We start from the raw sequence: 18,658 nt of genomic DNA on the forward strand, positions 1-18,658 counted from the left end.
ACAGTCAGATGGCAAGAAGCCCCACGGTGCTAGGAATGGCAGAGAGCAGGCTCCTGGGGGCTCCAGGGGCATGGAGCTGGGAGAGGGAGTAGAGCCTGGCTGGGGACCTCATGTCAGCCCCAGGTGCTGGAAGAAGCCCTATTCTGCCAAGCCGAGGGCTAGGGCCCCAAAAAGTGCCTGCACTCGCTCGGCTCATGGTGTTGCCAGGATGTGGTGAAGAGCACTGGGGGCTGCATCTTAGTTGAGGCTGACCCCAGGCTCAACAAGGAGCCTCCAGGGAGCCAGCACTTGGCCAGGGGGCCCTTGACATCCTTGGCTGGAGCCTTGGGCTGTCTCTTGGCAGCCCCTCCAGGGATGACGTAGGTGGGAAAAAGAGGCCAGCCAGGCCCGAGAGAGAAGGCGGAGGCCTGTCTGCACCTGGTGAGGCTGAGGGTGGGGGTTGGGGGTTCGGGACTGCTCAGGCCATCTGCACCCCTGGCACCCTGGCCAGCACTGGCCCCGAGCTTGTGTCATTCTGCCTGGCCTGTGCATGCCTGCCGCACTGCACGCCTGCCATCTCTGTGCCCAGGGTCCTCAACTTGCCCCCAACCCCATAGTGCTAGGAGGCCAGGAGCTGGTCAAAGAAGGAAATCACTCTGGGTTGCCTCATGGTGGCCAAGGTTGTCTCAGGAGTGGGAGGCCTTGAGTTCAGATCCTGGGGACAGGCTATAGCTGATAACCGTTTTGGGTTTCTCTCATTTTTTTTTTTTTTCCATCTCCTTCTCTCCCTCTCCCCTCCCCCAGACACCCTTCCAGTCCTCAGGCCTGGACACCAGCCGGACTACCCGGCACCATGGGCTGGTGGACAGAGTATACCGGGAGCGCGGCCGGCTCGGCTCCCCACACCGCCGGCCTCTGTCAGTGGACAAACATGGACGGCAGATATCCTTTTCCCAGAGGACTTGGGCAGGGGGGCAGGGCCCTGTTGGTGACTGCAGGGCCCTGAGTTCGTCTAACTAATGGAGCTACCAGCTCTGGGGATGCATTGGGGCCGCCAATGGACTTCCCAGAGGAGGCAGTGAGGCAAACTGAAGAACCTTTGACTAGGTGGGGACTGGGGGACACAGGGAACAAGGATGCAGCAGTGGCCGCTGGAGCATGCAGCCTGAGGTGAGAATTGAGGGAGGTGATGTTGAATCACATTGCACTTGGATGCCCAGCTGGGCAGTGGGGCCCAGGAAGGCTGTGTGCAGAGTGACTACACATTAAGGCCATGTTGGTGTACCCCTCTCAAAACACAAAATTCCTGCCTGTACCTTAGCCAGGCAGAGCGAGCTTCAGAAGTTTCCCCCCACACCCCCCTCCCCCAGCCCGACCTTGGCCACCCCTTGGTGCTCAGCCAGCCAGCCCCACCCCCCAGAGTCTGAGTGCTGCTCTGGGCCCCCCTGCTTCCTAGAACAGAGAAGTCTGTTCTTTGCTGGTTCTCATTTCCGTGGCTGGGGGAGCCCGACCAGCTGGGCCCCAGACAGAGCCCTCAGGCCCCGGGATCCGCCCATCAGCCCAGAATTAAGAGTCGTGACCTGGGTCATCTGAACTAGACTCCCTGCCGTCCCCATGGGCCCCAGTTTCACAGCTGAGGCCCCTCTTGGAAGGGGTGTAGCCCGCACGTGTGCTCGCAGGGGGTGAGTGCTGAGTGCTAGGTGAATGGGGCCACCCCTGGGGCCACTCGCAGCCAGGAAGGAAAGGGCCCCCCCCTTCCCGCCCTGCAGGCCCAGCTGTTTGCAGGTTCCCAGTAGCCTGGCCACCAGGTTTTTGGGGCTAGGGTGGGGCTTGAGTCAACAGCACTGACCCCTTAACTCACACTCAAGCGGACAGCTGCCCCTATGGTACTGTGTACCTCTCGCCACCCTCGGACACCAGCTGGAGAAGGTCAGTGACCCAGAGCCAGCCCCTAGCCCTCTTGTTGAAAACAAAACCAGATTTTCATCCTGGTTGTGTTTGGAAAATCAATATGTAGTCACGTTAAAATGACAAAACTAAGAAGCATCTAGGAGTTTTTAGAAATCAGCTCTATTTTTCTTTTTTAACCAAAGCTGAGATTATAGTGGATATTCAGTGTTGTAGTTTGTTTCCCCCTCCCCCATTTAATGTTGTGGTTTCCTATATTGCTAAACATTCATGAAAATGTGCTTATAAAAAGTATTATACATTTATTGCTAGAAAATTAGGAAAATAAATAAATGCACCCAAAGGAGGAAAAAACACCGATAATGTCATTTATCTAGAAAGGCCTAAAATACTAATAAGTATAAATACCTATAATAATACAGGTGATGGCTGCACCCAATGTGAATCCTTTTAATACCACAGAAGTATACACTTAAAATGGTTAAGGCCCTGGCTGGGTAGTGCAGTTAGTGAGAGCATTGTCTCAATATGCCAAGGTTGCAGGTTCGATCCCCAGTCAGAGTATATACAAGAATCAACCAGTGAATGCATGGATGGGTAGAACAACAAATTGATGTTTTCTTCTCCCCTCTGCCTGAATATCAATAAATTTAAAAAAATTTAAACTATGAAAAAAAAATGGTTAAAATGGTAAAGTTTGTTACCCATACTTTACCACACAGAGAAAATGTGTATGTGTATATGCAATTTCAGTTTAAAAAAAAGACTAAAAGTAAGGAAACTTAAAATATATATGTGTATCATACATATGTAATATATTTAACTCAATAGCATAATTAAATTCCCACCAAGTACTTATCATATATCAGGCCCTATTTAACCATCAATACAGTGACTGATATAAAACACACAGAGCATTGTGGAATAGGTGTTGTTATCATCCCCATTGTAGATATAAGGAAAATGAGCATAGAGAGGTAAGAATACGGGGTGGGGGTCGGGGATGGGGTGCGGGAGGCTGGCCCTGGGATCAGAGACTGGCTGACCCTTTGTAACCTGCTCTTCTCCCTTAACTAAGTTTCTTCCATGTCACTCTCAGTGTCTCAGTGTCTGGGTCATCCCCATTGGGTGCATGCAGCTCTTATTCTCATCCCTGAATTGCTAGCTGTGCTGATGGACCTTTGCATGTCCATCCAGCTACCCTTGGGCACCCATAGTGTCCTGGGCAGCTGAGGGCTGTTCTGAAAGCCTTCCCTCCAGGCACCTGTAGCTGGGGGCAGATTGCCCCTGACCCTGGTGTGGAAGATGGAGCTCTTGGCAGCATTTGGGCTGATTGGAACAAGACCCCCACCTACACACACACATGCCATTCCCTCCCCCTCCCACCCAGGGGCTGCATTCTTTCTGGGGCCTTCTCTGAACCTTACGTCACTGCCTCCGCTTTCTGCCCATCACACCTGGTTTGTAACTGAGAGTCCCAGAGGGTGGGGTTGCCCATTGGTGTTTGTCATAGTGTTTGAGCATAGAGAGGTAAGAATACGGGGTGGGGGTCGGGGATGGGGTGCGGGAGGCTAGCACCCTGTTTCCCATTAGGTGATGGGCTAGGAACTTATACTCACAAGGCTTGGCCACTGTGGGTCCATTGGGCCCCCTCTCCAAAAGGTTTCAGCAAGAAGGCTCTGTCCTTTCTCTAAAGCAGAGAAGTGCACAGGGGATGGGGAGATGGGAGGGGCTGGGGACAGACAGGCAGGTTAGGACAGAGGGATATCTCTTTCGCAAACAGGCTTTGCAGACAAAAACCATGGTTACAGTCACTCCTATGGTTCTTTTAAGAATAATGCTCAGGTACAATAGCCCCCACTCTGTCCCATCTGGTGTGTCCTGGACAAGTGGAGCCAGGGCTGTCCTCCTTCATCATCCGTAAGGGCCCATGCTCACTGTCTCTCTCCTCTCCCAGGACCAATTCTGACTCTGCCCTGCATCAGAGCACAATGACACCCATCCAGCCAGAGCCCTTTGCCGGTGGGTCCCAGGACGCACACCAGAAAAGAGGTATGGGCCAGAACATGGGCATCTTTCCTCAGGTCAGGCAAGTCCAATGGTAGTCCCTGTGCACCCAGAGGTCACAGCTCATGGGTGGTCAGATCTTCGAAGAAAAGTCAGTTGGTATGGGGGAGGGGGGAAGAAATGAGGAACCTTTGAAATAATATGAACAATAAAGATTGATTAAAAAAAAAGAAAAAGAAAAGTCAGTTGGTGCTGAGGAATGAGGCACTCAGGGAAACTTCAGAGATGGTACTATTTGAGTTGGATTTTGAAGAGTGTGTAGGAGGTTTCTGTGCAGAGAGCACAGTGCCTGTAAACACCCATTGCCTTCTGTTCATGGATTCAGCATGGCCATGCAGTCTGGGAACCTTGTGTGTTTTTTCCAAATGGGGACAGCAAGCTCAAGCAAAAGGGGCAGTTGTCAGCTCATGACTAAGCAGCCACAGCTAGATGTTCAGTTTCAGGTAGAGCTTGACCAGAGGCTTTACACTGGGCCATATCCTGGCTGTGCTGCTCAGAACCCTCATGGTCCATACCCTAGGCCCATCCAGGCCTTGGTGGGTGGGGAAAAGGCTGGTTCTTTCCCGCTCTTGCCCAGAGGCTCCTCTTCCACTGGGCCATGTTCAGAGCTGCAGCTGGGCAGATCTGTGCCCGGCTCCCAACCTCTCCTCGGAGCCAGGCATGGGCAGCATCACTGGGACTTCCCAGGAGGGCACATGCCATCATAAAAACTGGGGCAGCATCATCCAGAGAGGGAAATGCGATGCTATGAGGCCAGCCCCAGGAAACCCCATAGGGGCCTATCTGCCCCAAGACACCGAAACTAGACAATTAATCATGTACAGTTAAAGCCCACATGCGTATTGCTTTTTATTAGCAGTTCACTGTGCAAGTGTGTAAACACCAGGGAGATTCTACTGACAGGATTGTCCACCAGAACTGTACCCCTTGCGGGGGCTCTCTTTGCACTCCATCTTCCTGGGACCCTAGCTCGCCAGGTAGTGAAGGTGAGATTGCAGAAGGAATTGTCTTCGTAATAAAAGCCAGGGTTCTGTATGTTCAGAGGTGATGCGGACACAGCGCCTGAAGTTTCCCTCCTGTTTCCTGTACTGGGAGGCAATTCTGGGGTGGCATCTCCATGGTGGGTCTCCTAAGAAATGTGGGCTTTGGGAGTAGGTAGGGGTCTGTGACTGGAAGAGAGCTGTAAGCCTGGAACCCCTGGCGCCTCACAGTCCAGTTGGCCTTGGGGTGTGGAGAAGTGAGACAGGTTACCTGTCCTCATTCCTCCAGGAGGGGGCCAGACAGTGAGGGAGTCAGGGCTCTCTCAGCCCCAGCCTGGCCCCTCCAGGTTTCAGGAAGGCGGGATTGACCCATCTGACTCTGTTCAACACATTGAGGGAGCTTCATCCTCCCTGAAGTAAAACCTCATTCAGATTTGACCACTCATGCCAGCTGATTTAACACAAATGCAGGCCTGAACCTCCAACAGGCATGAAGAAATCGGGTCTCATCAAGAAAATGTTTAGTCTCACTGTTACCAAAAGGTCCAAGGAAAGGGGCCTTCAGGTGTGACTGGTTTCATGGCTTCAAATGAGGCCCATCCAGTCTCTCAGAACTTCCCTTCCCTCCTCCTCTCTTCCCCCCTTTCCCTCCTCAAGGATTGGCTGGCATTTCAACTAACTTAAGGGGCCACGGCTACCACGAGGCTCCACCCAAGCCATCTAGCATTGAGCAGTGTGACACTGTGACGATGGCCCAAGAGAGAGAGTCAGGTGCGCTCAGGGCAGTGCCATTCACAGGAGCCGAAGAGAAGTTCTCAGTTGTTCTCTATAGCCCGCCATCTCCAAGGCTGAGTCAGTCCCATTGGGAGGCTGAATAACACACGTCCTTAGCTCTAGAGCTTAAGTCACAGGTTCTCTGACTTTTTTTTTTTTAATGTTTTCATTTTGTTTTAATGAATTCCATTTTGTACTTTAGTACAATCCCCAGAAGTCACTGTTGGGGCACACTACTATCATGGTTATGACTGTATGTCAGGGAAGTGCCCTCCTGCTACCGCCAGGCAGCTGCAGAGATTCCCTTTCTGACTCTCCTTCTCTCCACACCTCACTCTAGTCTTACTACTAACAGTCCCAGGAATGGAGGAGACCACATCAGAGACAGACAAGAACCTTTCCAAGCAAGTATGGGACACCAAGAAGGTAAGAGCCTTTGGGCTTTTGGAAGTGGTTTCTTTCTTGGTCTTTCTTTAAGCACAGCCAAGCAAAGATGATGAATCAGCCAAAACCAGTTTGGCTCAGCGGTAGAGCGTCGGTCTGTGGACTGAAAGGTCCCAGGTTCGATTCCGGTCAAGGGCATGTACGTTGGTTGCGGGCACATCCCTGGTAGGGGGTGTGCAAGAGGCAGCGGGTCGATGGTTCTCTCTCATCGACATTTCTAGCTCTCTATCTCTCTCCCTTCCTCTCTGTAAAAAATCAGTAAAATATATTAAAAAAAAAAAAAAAAAAAAAGATGAAGAATCAACACATTGAAGGAGCTTCATCCTCCCTGAAGTAAAACCCTCACTCAGATTTGATCACTCATGCCAGCTGATATAATCCAAATGCAGGCCTGTTACACTGGTGAAAAGTATGTAAAGAATTAAATAAGCCTGGCAGTGTGGCTCTGTGGTTGAGCATTGACCTATGAACCGGAGATCAGTTTGATTCTGGTCAGGGCACATGTCGGGGGTTTTGGAGCGTGCAGGAGGCACCCAATCAATGATTCTCTCTCATCATTAATGTTTCTATATCTCTCTCTCTCCCTTCCTCTCTGAAAATACAATTAGTAAAAAAATGTTTTTAAAAAACAATAAATAAATCCCGTGCTTCCTTTCATAGCACACACACTAAAATTGGAGAATAAGGGATTAGTACGGCCCCTGCACAAAATGACACAAGGACATCAGGGTCCCTGCACCTGAATGTAGTCCTGCCATAAAGAAAGAGAAGATGGCTAGTGTTGGGAGCAAAAGAGGGTGGCAGAGCCCAGCATGCTGGTGAGATTTTTTTTTTAATCCTCACCCATAGGTATTTTTTTCCATTGCTTTTTAGAGAGAGAAGAAGAGAAACCGAAACATCAATGTGAGAGATACATTACTTTGTTGCCTCCTGTGTGTTGCCTGACTGGGACCAGGAATCGAACCCACAACCTTTTGGTGGGGGGCTGACACTCTACTGGCAAAGGGTGTGTGAATTCTTAATAATGTGTATATGGAGTGTTTTTCAAAAGATTCTTTAAAAAGTCATTGTCAAGGTGCTTTGCAAAAATCCAGCAATAAAGCTAATGTTTATTCCCAGAATTAAGGAGCCTGTGGCCATGTAGAAACCCCTTCCACCCAGTTTCCTACAAAAGCTCAAGGTCACAAGCCTCCTGAGGCGGCCCAGTTACTGCCAGTCAGGCATTCCCTTCTCACTGGGTGTGTTTGTGGGCTGGCCCAGCCCTCCCCAGTGGGTCCAAGTTCTTGTCTGGTAATCCCTAAAGAACACATCAACAGGAGTGTCTACCTGAGGGCCCCAGAGGCAGACAGAATTCCTGTCAGCATGCAGGCTTTGTCCTGTCTTGTCTGCTGCCTTAGGAAGGGAGTTATTTGCTTTGTCCTTGAATGAGAATCTAGAGGCCTGGCCTCGATCCTGCAGATCTCCTGTGACAACAGTGTCTCTAGCTCAGCGGCCGCCAACCTTTCAGACCTCACAGATCAGCAGCTGCCCATGGACCACCGGTTGGTGACCGCTGCTCTAGCTCACAGAGGTCTTACTGACCAGTGTTTCCCTAGGACCCCTCCTCCTGGGCTAGCCTGCAGGGTGGCCAGAGTTCTGGTCCTCAAGTGGTGGCGTGCTGGGGTCCCCATGGGAGTTAAACCTCTAGGCACCAGAGGAAGGCCACAGTGGCAGCCTCTTTGTTTCAGGGCAACCAGTCCAAGCTGCCTCAGGCTTCCCCACATGATGCTCTTTCTGGGGGTGGACAGACAGATGCTGAGCAGAGGCAGTCTCTGCCCTGAGACTCCTTCTCCTTCCCATCCTGATCCAGGAAGATATGAGGGGTTAGCCTCAGCCACCCATGTTTCCACTCTACAGAGCCTGGTGGCCAACAGCTGTGGCACAGCCTGAGGGGCTGAGATACAAAGTGCAGGCAACACAATCCCCCGGGACACCAGCTCTGACAAGGCACCACATCACCCCTGCCTGGACTGTGCCACCTTACCAGGCAGACACAGTGAAGCTGGGAGGGACCATAGGGAGATCCTCTCCACTTAACTCTTGGTTTAGCCCCTGGGCATGTCTGGGGCGTGCGCGCGCGCTCTCTCTCTCACACACACACACACACACACACACACACACACACACACACAATCTCTTAGGGACGCTCTTCATCTGTGGGACTCCCTGGACCCCATAAGCTTGCTTCTCCTTGAGCATCACTCAGCCCTCTTGGGGAGATCAACATGCTACGAGGAGGCTGCTGAGCCTCTGCTGTCTTCTCTTTCAGACAGGGTCCAGGCCCAAGTCCTGTGAGGTCCCTGGAATCAAGTAAGTCACAGTGGGACCTGCCCTGCATGCCTATGGCCACCAGGGGCTGCTCAGCCGGTAACCCCACTCCAATTCCCCCTGTTCACGAGAGGCTACAAGTCCAGACAAGAGGGATGCTAAGATGCAGGTGGCCATCCAGCAAGGCTTGCCCTGGGGGATGCTTCCACCCCTTAGACACACTGTCCTCAGACAGCAGGAGGACCCTCATCCAATCCCCTCTCCATGCCCTGCAGGATAGACTGCTTCCCATCGGAGGTTTGGGTTGATGGTTGTTTCTCAAGCATGACAGCATCTGATGGCAGGATGTCCTTTTGCACCAAGTAGTGTGTGTTTTTTTTTTGCAAGCCCCCCCCCCCCCCTACATCCCCCACTACTGCCACCACAGTTTCTGGGGGAGAACCAGCAGTCACAGTCCAAGAGGTCAACTCCCCTATGTCTGGCCTTTTCCCAGCATCTTTCCATCTGCTGACCAGGAAAACACTACAGCCCTGATTCCTACCACCCACAACACCGGGGGTTCCCTGCCTGACCTGACCAACATCCACTTCCCCTCCCCACTTCCAACCCCGCTGGACCCTGAGGAGCCCACCTTCCCAGCGCTCAGCAGCTCCAGCAGCACCGGCAACCTCACTGCCAACCTGACACATCTGGGCATCGGCAGCACTGGCCAGGGTAAGGCCGGGAGGGCGAGGGCACTTCCTACCATGGCAGAGTTCACCTGCTAGCAAGGACGGTGTGTGTTTGTGTGTGTGTGTGTGTGTGTGTGTGTGTGTGTGTAAAAAAAGAGAGAGCAAGAGAGAAATACGACTGAGCAGGGTCACTTCCAAAATTCTGGGCATAAAGTAGGAGCAGAGAGCCTACTGGGGGCTTGGTGTTACTAGGCTATCCCAAGGCGAGTGGTGTTAGGTCAGAGGGCACAGCCTGGGCAAAGGCCCACAATGGGAAGGCTCATGTTGTCTCTAAGGATGGGACAGTGGTTGTGAGGAGTGCTGGGACCTTTAGAGAGTGGGGACCAGACTTTCCCTTTGTCCTCCTGTCCACCCTCACCAACTGGCATGTCTATTAGCCCCACCATCAGGACCCAGCCTAACTCGGACCCTCCTCATTCTGTATAGCCTCCCCTGCTGCCACTCCCCTTCTCAGTCCCAGCCTCTTCTCCACCCAGAACAGCTGTCAGCTCATGGCCCTCCTCTGCTCGGGTCCTTGCATAGCCCCTCACCTCCCACACCTCTCTCCAGCTAATGAGCTCACCGTGGGGCCTCTGTACATGCTGTTCCTCCCCTCTGGTCCTCCTCTTCCTCTAGGCTTCAGGGGCCCCTCATCTGCCCCATCTCTGCTCACACCACCTTCCCATAGCGTGGCCTCCGGGCCTCTGCTCACACCCTCCATCTGGCGTCTTACACAGCTTTGCTTTTTTGCTTTTCTGTACTCACCCTGAGTTATACTTTGATCTCGCTGTCCCCTAGGCTAAGCCTCACTCCCCTGCAACCCCACTGCGACCCCTGCACTGAGTTGACTGTGGGATGTGTGGGTTTGCATTCAGAGAGGAGACAGAGTGCTCCCAGCAGCCCCAGTGAGCAAGAGGGCCCAAGGGGGCCCCTCTGTGAGCCCAAAGGTATCAGGCGGGGTGGTCAGTGAGAGCACTACCTCATGTTCCCTTCTTCCTGCCCAGGGACCACAGATCAACCGCATTCACATGTTCATCACCCTGAGTGTGGTGGGCAGCATCATGTAGCACTTTTTGAGATAGTCACATGCTCAGAGTCACCTTCACTGCCCGGGGAGAACAGGCTGTCAGAGTGGAGGCCACACCTAGACCAAGGCAGGGCCCCATCAGACACTCTGAAGAGAGTTTCGGGGGGAAATTGGCTGGCCTGGGAGCTGGGTTGATGTGAGGAGTGGTGGAGAGTCAGTCCTACCTCTGGTGTCCATGGGGCTTGCGAATGTGAGGTGTGTTAGAGACAGTACCATGTTCCTAGGTTTTTAGATAAGAGGATGGAAGCCAGACAATGAAGAGAGGAGTGGGACTCTGGCCTGAGGATGTTGAGATTGCCCCTGGCCCTATGCCCACCCAGGCTTAGCTACAGAGCAAAGGGCACCACCCCAGCCATGAACACACACACACACACACACCCCGCAAAGGCCCAAAGCCAAATGAATAGATTCAGGGAAGCCCAAGACCCATGGCCCCTAGAGACCAGGATGCAAAGGAAGAGAGTGGAAGGTTGGTTCGGGGACTGCCGCCCCACCTCCACCCCCGCTTTCCCTGGCTGATGCTGACACTGCCGTTTCCTGGCCCCATTTCCCCCCACTTCTGACTTTGGCCTCCAGAGGACCAGCCCCCTCCACCAAGAGTCCTTGGCAGCCCCCAGCGCCCACCAGGAGCTGTGCACTTCTGACCTGAGCAGAGTCTAAACAAGCCCAGGAAAACAAGCACATGTGAAAGCTGTAGACCCTGAATCGGCTGCATATGGGAGGGGGATCCGGGGGCGGGGATCGGACCCTCGCCACCTGGTTCTAGTATTTGCCAGTGATGTCTGACATGTGTTGGATTGTTTTCAAACCTGCCGCTCCAGCGGCTCGCCTGACAGGGGCTTCACTTTCTGAGTGCGTTTTAAATCGAGCTGAGCCTAAGCTTCTGGCACACATGGAGACTGCCCCCCACCCCCACCGCCCCAGCTCACCCAACAGTCAGATCATGAGCCCAAGAGAAGGAAGAGGCCTCCCCATCAGAGAGGGAGACAGCGGCCCCTTTCGTCCCCTTCCACATTCGCTGAAGTCAGTTCCCTGGCTGTCCGCTCGGACCTGGGAGGACAATAGGCCTGGTCCTCCTCCTTGGCACTGCTCTGCCTGGCCGCTCCTGCACTCAGGGCTCATGTGTCTGAGGATGGGCCCTGCTTACCTGGCTCGTCCTCCCCTGGCAGCTCTCCCTGCCTGCCCAGACTTCCCTTCCAACTGGCCCCACTCCTTTTCCCAAAGGTAACCCAGGTTGCCAAAAAGAATTCAACAGTAAGGCATTCGTCCACCCTCGGGCCCCCGTGTGAGGCCAGGAGCTCACTCTGCAGTTCAGCAGAGGATTCAAAACCACCTTTGTATTCAGGGCAGATGTTAGAGGCTGGCAGCCCAAGTGCCAAATCCAGCCCAGTGATGTATTTTGTCTATCCCACGACTCTGTGTGTGTGGCGCGTTGAATAGATACTTAAGCATCAGGAGAGTGCATGTACAAACCTGGATTTCTGGTTTCTTTTGAATCAGAAGGCCTAGCAGCAGTGGGTCAAGATCCCATGCCCCAAGGTGGGCCAGAGAGCTCCAGTTTACCACGGGCCCACCTGCCCCTGTCACCCCACCGCTCCTCTCACTCCTGGCATTTGACTCTGCTGCTTACTGAACACTGACATCTGCGCTCTCTGGGTGTCACATGTTCCTCAGCCTGCTGGACCTATGAAGTGACGGACACTCAGAGGTGGTGAGGGAACTGCCCAGGGTACCCATTCCAACTGTGCTCTGAGCAGGTGTCTCCTGGACTCCTGCCCAGGCCTCTGACCCTGGCTCCCTTGATGTCCCTGTGTCCATAGCAGCCTGATTTCTGGGTCCCAAGGTCTGTGCAGAAATTGGATCCCCAGGTCCTGCCTCAGGAGCGATCTATGGCACCAGGTGCCCCGCATTGCTGGGCCAGGAGGAGCCACCAGGGCATCCAAGGGGAAGTGACCTGGCTCTCCTCGCATGGATGACACAACAAGCAGCTGCCCATCATCTCTCTCAGTGCACACTGAGTGCATTCTAACTGGCCCGTGAACCTGTCGTCTTACCTGCTGGAACAAGGTTGATCTGGTGCTCTTGCCAGGGAGGGCCTGGCTCCCATGAATGAGTTAGGCACCTTCACTGGCCTTGACTCACAGTTCAATTCATTAAAGCCTCACAATTAACTGGCAAGGACAGCTGATATCATCTCCATCTCAAGGATATGGAAACAGAGTCTGGGTGGTCAGGCCAGGCCCCCAGGGCTCCTCATTGCATCAGCGGGCCTGTTGCCTGTCTGGCACAGTGCCCTGGGATAACATAAGCCCCAAATGCTGCCACACTGAATTTGACTTCACTCAAGTCCTTCACAACAGTTGTATCCAGGGATTGGGTTACTGGGGGAGGGGGCCAAGAGGAGAGAAGGATGTGGAGTCTCTGGCAGGAGCTCCATCAGGAATGTGGGTTTTGGAAGAAGATAAAGCATAACTGAGTTTCTAGCTTAGGCATGCCAGTGGAGCTAATGGTCCAGCTTGGAAAATACACTGAGGAGCTGGAGAGGGTGGAAGTGAGATGGGGAGGTAGAGGGGATGCCAATTATACAAATCCAGGGTTGAGAGGAAATCTGGCCGGAAGAGCAATTAAGAGAAAGGACATGTGCATTGAATGAGGGTGAGGAGGGCATGAAGGTCAAGAGGAAACTGCAGTGTTGGGCAAGACTGACTTGCTTGAAGCTAACCAAAACCCAAGCCAGTTTAGGGAAAAAAGTAGATTGATTGTCTCCCAAAGAGGGGAAGTGCCAGTGTAGCTGCATCTGGGGCTCAGGTGCTGCCTCTGCCACCTCATTCTTCCAGCCACAGAATCTCACACAACTCTCTCTCTCTCTCTCTCTCTCTCCCTCCCTCCTTCCCTCCTTCCCTCCCTCCCTCCAGCTTCTCTCGGAGTTCCATCAGAAATCCTAGGTCAGTCTCTCATTGGATCAGCCTGGTCACATGTCCATCTAAGGGCCAATCATGTAGCAGTCCAGAGGCAAAAAAGTGCTGCCCAGCAGGACCTTCAAGACATACCCCTCCTGGAGGGATGGCAGGATCAGTAGGGAGGGTGTTGGTCATCATGGGATTTTAGAAGGAGAATAGAGACCACATAGAGCTGGGGTCCCCAGGATCTTGGAGGCAGTATCCTGGATTTGGCAATCAGGTCATGCCACTGGCTTATGTCTGAGCAATTGAGCTGTCCCCAGCAGTGGACCTTTGGAGTGTATGAGTGGCCCTTTGGAGGCTAGAGTCATGCCAACCCTTCCTTCCTTCCAGGGATGAACACTCCAGGCTCTTCACCGCAGCACCGTCCGGCCAACGTCAGCCCACTGTCCCTGAGTTCGGAGACACGGCGGCAGCAGCAGGCACAGCAGGTGTCACCCACCCTCTCCCCACTGTCACCCATCACTCAGGTTCGAGGGCGCAGTGGGGTGGGGGACGGCCCAGTTCTCTCTGGGAGGCCTCCTACTCCTTCCAGGAAGACCTTACAAACAGCCTAACATTTTTGGCTTTTTGTCAATTTTTTAAACGCATGAGAAATGCATTAACCAGTGGCCTGGAGTCCCCTGTGCCATCATGGGCAGGTCCTACGTTAGCATTTGTTGTGTGAATAGGGCATATTTCAATTATGGTACTTTCTCTTTTTTAGGATCTAGTTGAAATTTTCCAAAATAAAATTTTAGAGAGATCCCCCATCTCTCCCTTTATTTAATGTCATTTTGATTTTTTGGTAATGGTGTGTTTCATCTAGGTCACGCAGCAAGCTGGTGTATGATTGTTCACAGTGATAGTACTCTCTCATATTTCTGTAAAGTTGGTAGTAACGTTCCCACTTCCATTTCTGATTTTAGTAATTTAATTCTCCTGTTTATTTAGTTGAGGCTCATAGAATGAGTTAGGAAGCGTTCCCTCCTCTTGTTTTTTGTTTGTTTGTTTGTTTTGAAGAGTTTGAGCAGCATTGGTATTAATTCTTTAAATGTTTGGTAAAATTCATGAGCGAAGCCACCTGAGGTCTGAGCTTTTATCTTCACTGGGATAAAAGTCCATTGGATATTCTACAAAGGCTGAGCTAGGTTTTTACCTAGGCTTTTGATTATTGATTCAACCTCCTTGATATAGGTCTACCCAGATTTTTTATTTCTTCTTGGATCAATTTTGGTAATTTGTGTGTTTCTAGGAATTTGTCTATTTTGTTAATTTTTAAACACATGTTTTCATTTCTTTTTAGAGAGGGGGAGAGACATCACTGTGAGAAAGAAATATTGATTGGTTGCTCCCAAAAGCACCCTGATTGGGGATCAAGCCTGTAACCTGGGTACGTGTCCTGACTGGAAACTAAACCAGTGACACCTCGTTCAACCAGCTGAGCCACACAAATTAAGGCCTGACTATTTAAAAATATATATATTTTATTGATTTTTTACAGAGAGGAAGAGAGTGAAAGAGGGACAGAGAGCTAGAAACATCAATGAGAGAGAAACATCAACCAGCTGCCTCCTGCACACCCCCTACTGAGGATGTGCCCGCAACCAGTGTACATGCTCTTGACCGGAATTGAACCCGGGACCTTTCAGTCTGCAGACCGACGCTCTACCACTGAGCCAACTGGTTCAGGCAAGGCCTGACTATTTTTTAAAAATCCCTGACAGAAAACATTTAAAAAAATATTTTTTTTATTGATTTTTTTTTTTTTTTTTTTTTTTTTTTACAGAGAGGAAAGAAGGAGAGAGAGTTAGAAATATTGATGAGAGAGAAACATCAATCAGCTGCCTCCTGCATATCCCCCACTGGGGGATGTCAAGGTACATGCCCTTGACCGGAATCGAACCTGGGACCCTTGAGTCCGCAGGCCGACACTCTACCCACTGAGCCAAACCGGCTAGGGCTGACAGTTAACATTTTTGTTCTTTGTTTTTTAAATATAACCTTGGTGACATGATTCCTTAAAACAAAATTAAGTCATTCACACATTTTGATGCCTGTTCTGGGCCTGGTTCCCCTGTGTCTGCTTGTACAGTGGTCTTGTTCAGATCAGGATCCAGAAGAGCCATGATCATTTTTCTAGCAGCTGTGTCATCACTCTCTGCATCTGTGACCCCTGCCCTTTTTCTCCACCCCCAGGCTCTCAGGCTTGCTTTCTCTTTCTGGAAAGTACTTACTAGAGATTAGGCATCTGCTAAGCTCCCGGGCATGTACTGCCTCCATCACAGGGCAGGATTCCTGCGTATCCCAGGGACTCTGCACAGACTCATGACTGTTGAAAACTTCCTCTGCTTATTTTCCTCTTTCCAACTCTGAGAAGTTTGAACTTGTTATCACCTCCTGGCTCCATCAGTACCTTCATCACTCGCAACCTCTCTAACCTCCCCAAGAGAGCCAGGCTGCAGGATGGTGATGAGCAGTCCCTTCCCCTCTCCGAGGGGGCTAGGTGCTGGCCACCCTCTAGGTTTCCATAGTGTGACACGTGGTGCCTGCCTGCAGTGGGGAAACTTCAGTTCAGAGAGGCCAGAATTTCCTGAGCCTATGTTAATACAGAAGGTTGTGGCTACCTCTGTGTGCAGTGAGGGTAAAAGAAAGACAGGTTGGGTGTAGGGTGCAGCCAGCTGGATTAAATGCCCAGGTCCACTGACCCTCCATAGCTCTAGGTGAGGCCCCGTTTAGGCCTGTGCCTCCCAGGTCCAGGGTGTGGATGTCTCTTTGTTCATCTATCACATCGTTGCTGAGCTTGCCAGGCCATGAGCGCCCCTCAGAGGCCAGGTGCTTGTGGCCTGGCCCCCACTGCTGACTCCTGAATCTGATGCCCCTCTCTTCCACAGGCCGTGGCAATGGATGCCCTGTCTCTGGAGCAACAGCTGCCCTACGCCTTCTTCACTCAGGCAGGCTCCCAGCAATCAACTCCACCGCAGCCCCAGCCCCCGCCACCCCCGCCGCCAGTATCCCAGCAGCAGCCTTCCCCACCACCTCCACAGGTGCCCATCAGCCTTCCCCCAGGCAGTCCCCTGATGCCGAGCACGAGCCTGACGCAGGGACCCCAGCTGCCCCCGCTCCTGGTCACAGTACCGTCCTCTCTCCCCCAGTCCCCCCCAGACAACCCAGGCCAGCCGCCGATGGGGATCGACATCGCCTCGGTAAGCCCAGGACATGGTCGTCGAGGCCTGGCTGTGGGGCCTGGCTGTGGGGTCATGCAGGAGGAATGCGGGGCTGTGGGAGGCTGCCTTGGGTGCCCAGGACCCAAAGGGAGTTGGGTGCCCAGTTTTGTCTGCAGCCACCTCAAGGTTCCATTTGGAGGCCAACTTGCCAGGGTTTGGGGGTGAAGCAGACACTGCCAGGGGCTCAACACCAATGGAATTTCTGCTGAGGATGTCACCCCATGTACACATGGGGAAACCAAGGCACAAGCACCTATCAGTGCCCCAAACCTTACCTAATATGGGCTACCCATGTCTGGCTGCCAAGCCATTCCCCATGGCCCTTGATACCTGCCCTGCCCTTCCCATCCAAAACGGGCTTCCCTGGAGGCAAGGAGGGCACAGCTCTCAGGGCCAGAGGAACAGCATCTGCAAGCCAGAGAGTAGGGGTGAACTTGGAGGAGAGGCAGGGATGCAGCACAGTGACTGAGCCGGGGGCTTCAGCTCAGACCTGGGACCCCCGTGCCTGGACCAGGGCTGCAGCTCAATTATAGGATGGGACCATGGGACCCAGTTCCTGGGCTGCGACAGGGGAGCTGCGGCCAAACCATGGGACTCTGTGCCTAGCCAGGGGCTGCAGCTCAGACCATTGGATACCCTTTCAGGGCTGAGCTAGGTTTTTAACTCTGTAAACCCAAAGCTTCCTGATTGTTCAGAATTTTACCCTGATTTCTCGGGGGAAGGGAGTGGTCATTGCTACCTTTGGCCACATCCAGAGGAACAGAGACCCATGTTTGGGGCATAGTGAGCCCTCCCCATTCAGCCCTCAGCTAACAGCCATGGGATAAAGCCTTCAGAACATCACGTGCTCTGCAAAAAACAGCCCCCTTGCGCCCCCCCCCCCAAGCTGGTGGTCCAGCAGTGACCTAACAGTAGAGAATCACATTTCCAAGCTGCTCCAACCCCTCAGCAACCAGGCACCCCCCCACACAGGAAAGCACCCAAACCTTCCTTTAGCATTAACACAGCAAGTGTGGGGGCAGCTCTGAGTTGGGGCTGACCTGGGCACCCAGTTCCCCAACACCCTCCTGTAGTAGGCCTGGCTGTGGAGCTGGGTGGACATTGTGGGGTGCACACACAGTGCCTCCCCAGGCTCCCGGGTCAGAGAGTCTATCTCCTGGTACCCCCAGGGCCTCCTGGCTCCCTTGGGGCACAGGCAGTCTCCTCCAGAGTTTCTGCAAACTCTCCCAGGCAAGAACATCTCTCTGGACATTTTCCTGGTCTTCACCAAGTGACACCCTAGTGCCACCCACACCCTATTAATTGAGCTCCCATGTCCCACCCAGGCTCAACTTCCATCACAAGCTGCTCAGAGTAGATCACTGAGGAAATGGAGACTGAGCATTCATAGGGCCTTGGCTGGCTATCCGGGCCTCCATGAACAGCAGGCTCAGAGAGGTCAGGCAGGGTTTAAATCCAGATCCTGGCCCAGCCTGTCTCATCTGTGGTGAGAAACCAGGGCCTGGTAAGAAGCCACAGGCCTCTGCCTTTGAACGAGGAGGTAGCCAGCCCTCTGAGGTCTCTGGAGAGCCTGACCCCATCAGGCTTGTCCTAAGCCACGCCAGTGATGGTGACTTCTCAGTGCTGGGAGCCCTGCTGTCAGTTCCACACCTTGAAGTGGGAAGGATGTGCCTGTACAGACTCAGGACTGAGAGAACCAGGGATCCATCCAGAGTCATGAGCAAAAGGCAATGCCTACCTGCCCAGTCCTAGGCCATCTCTGCCGTCGTGTGTGTGAGGGTGCATGTGTGTAGCTATGTGCACATGTATGTAGTGTGGGTGTTTTGAAGCATGTTGAATCGAGGTGGACCCAAACCTTACTCCCCAACAGCCCATCAGGACAATTCCATGACACTCAGTTCTAGGTTCTCTGTCTCCAGCCCCCCACACCTGGGAGCTGGGTTTGGAGACAGGTACCCCTGAGGCCCCAAGCTCTGGCCCCAGGTCCCCTGCTCACTGAGGGGTGTGGGCTTGTGGGAGGCTCAGCTGGGAGCCGGGCTGGGGCCTCCACGTCCTGACCTGTTTGTCATCGCAGGCCCCGGCTCTGCAGCAGTACCGCACTAGTGCCGGCTCCCCGGCCAACCAGTCTCCCACCTCACCTGTCTCCAATCAAGGCTTCTCCCCTGGGAGCTCCCCACAAGTAAGGGATGCGCCACTCCACGCCCAGTTCACCTCGCCCCCCTGTGCCCTTGCCCAC

General features: G+C 53.0%; 1 protein-coding gene across 11 annotated transcripts in view; it reads left to right on the forward strand.

The window, feature by feature from the left end:
- Positions 1-18,658, forward strand: part of CRTC1 (CREB regulated transcription coactivator 1) — a 68,624-nt gene that overhangs the window by 39,431 nt on the left and 10,535 nt on the right. For 4 of the 11 annotated variants that reach the window (XM_084883220.1, XM_084883226.1, XM_084883225.1 and 1 more), the window contains 9 exons: positions 784-921; positions 1,847-1,908; positions 3,845-3,939; positions 6,049-6,134; positions 8,461-8,501; positions 8,953-9,173; positions 13,550-13,686; positions 16,090-16,401; positions 18,497-18,601. In XM_084883220.1, the coding sequence (XP_084739346.1) occupies positions 784-921; positions 1,847-1,908; positions 3,845-3,939; positions 6,049-6,134; positions 8,461-8,501; positions 8,953-9,173; positions 13,550-13,686; positions 16,090-16,401; positions 18,497-18,601 (1,197 nt within the window). The remainder of the gene's footprint in view (positions 1-783; positions 922-1,846; positions 1,909-3,844; positions 3,940-6,048; positions 6,135-8,460; positions 8,502-8,952; positions 9,174-13,549; positions 13,687-16,089; positions 16,402-18,496; positions 18,602-18,658) is intronic. The other 7 variants (XM_084883228.1, XM_084883229.1, XM_084883222.1 and 4 more) reach the window with 5 other exon arrangements.

Source organism: Pipistrellus hanaki (assembly GCF_964339955.1).
Source record: "Pipistrellus hanaki genome assembly, chromosome: 5".
NCBI classification, from domain to species: Eukaryota; Metazoa; Chordata; class Mammalia; order Chiroptera; family Vespertilionidae; genus Pipistrellus; species Pipistrellus hanaki.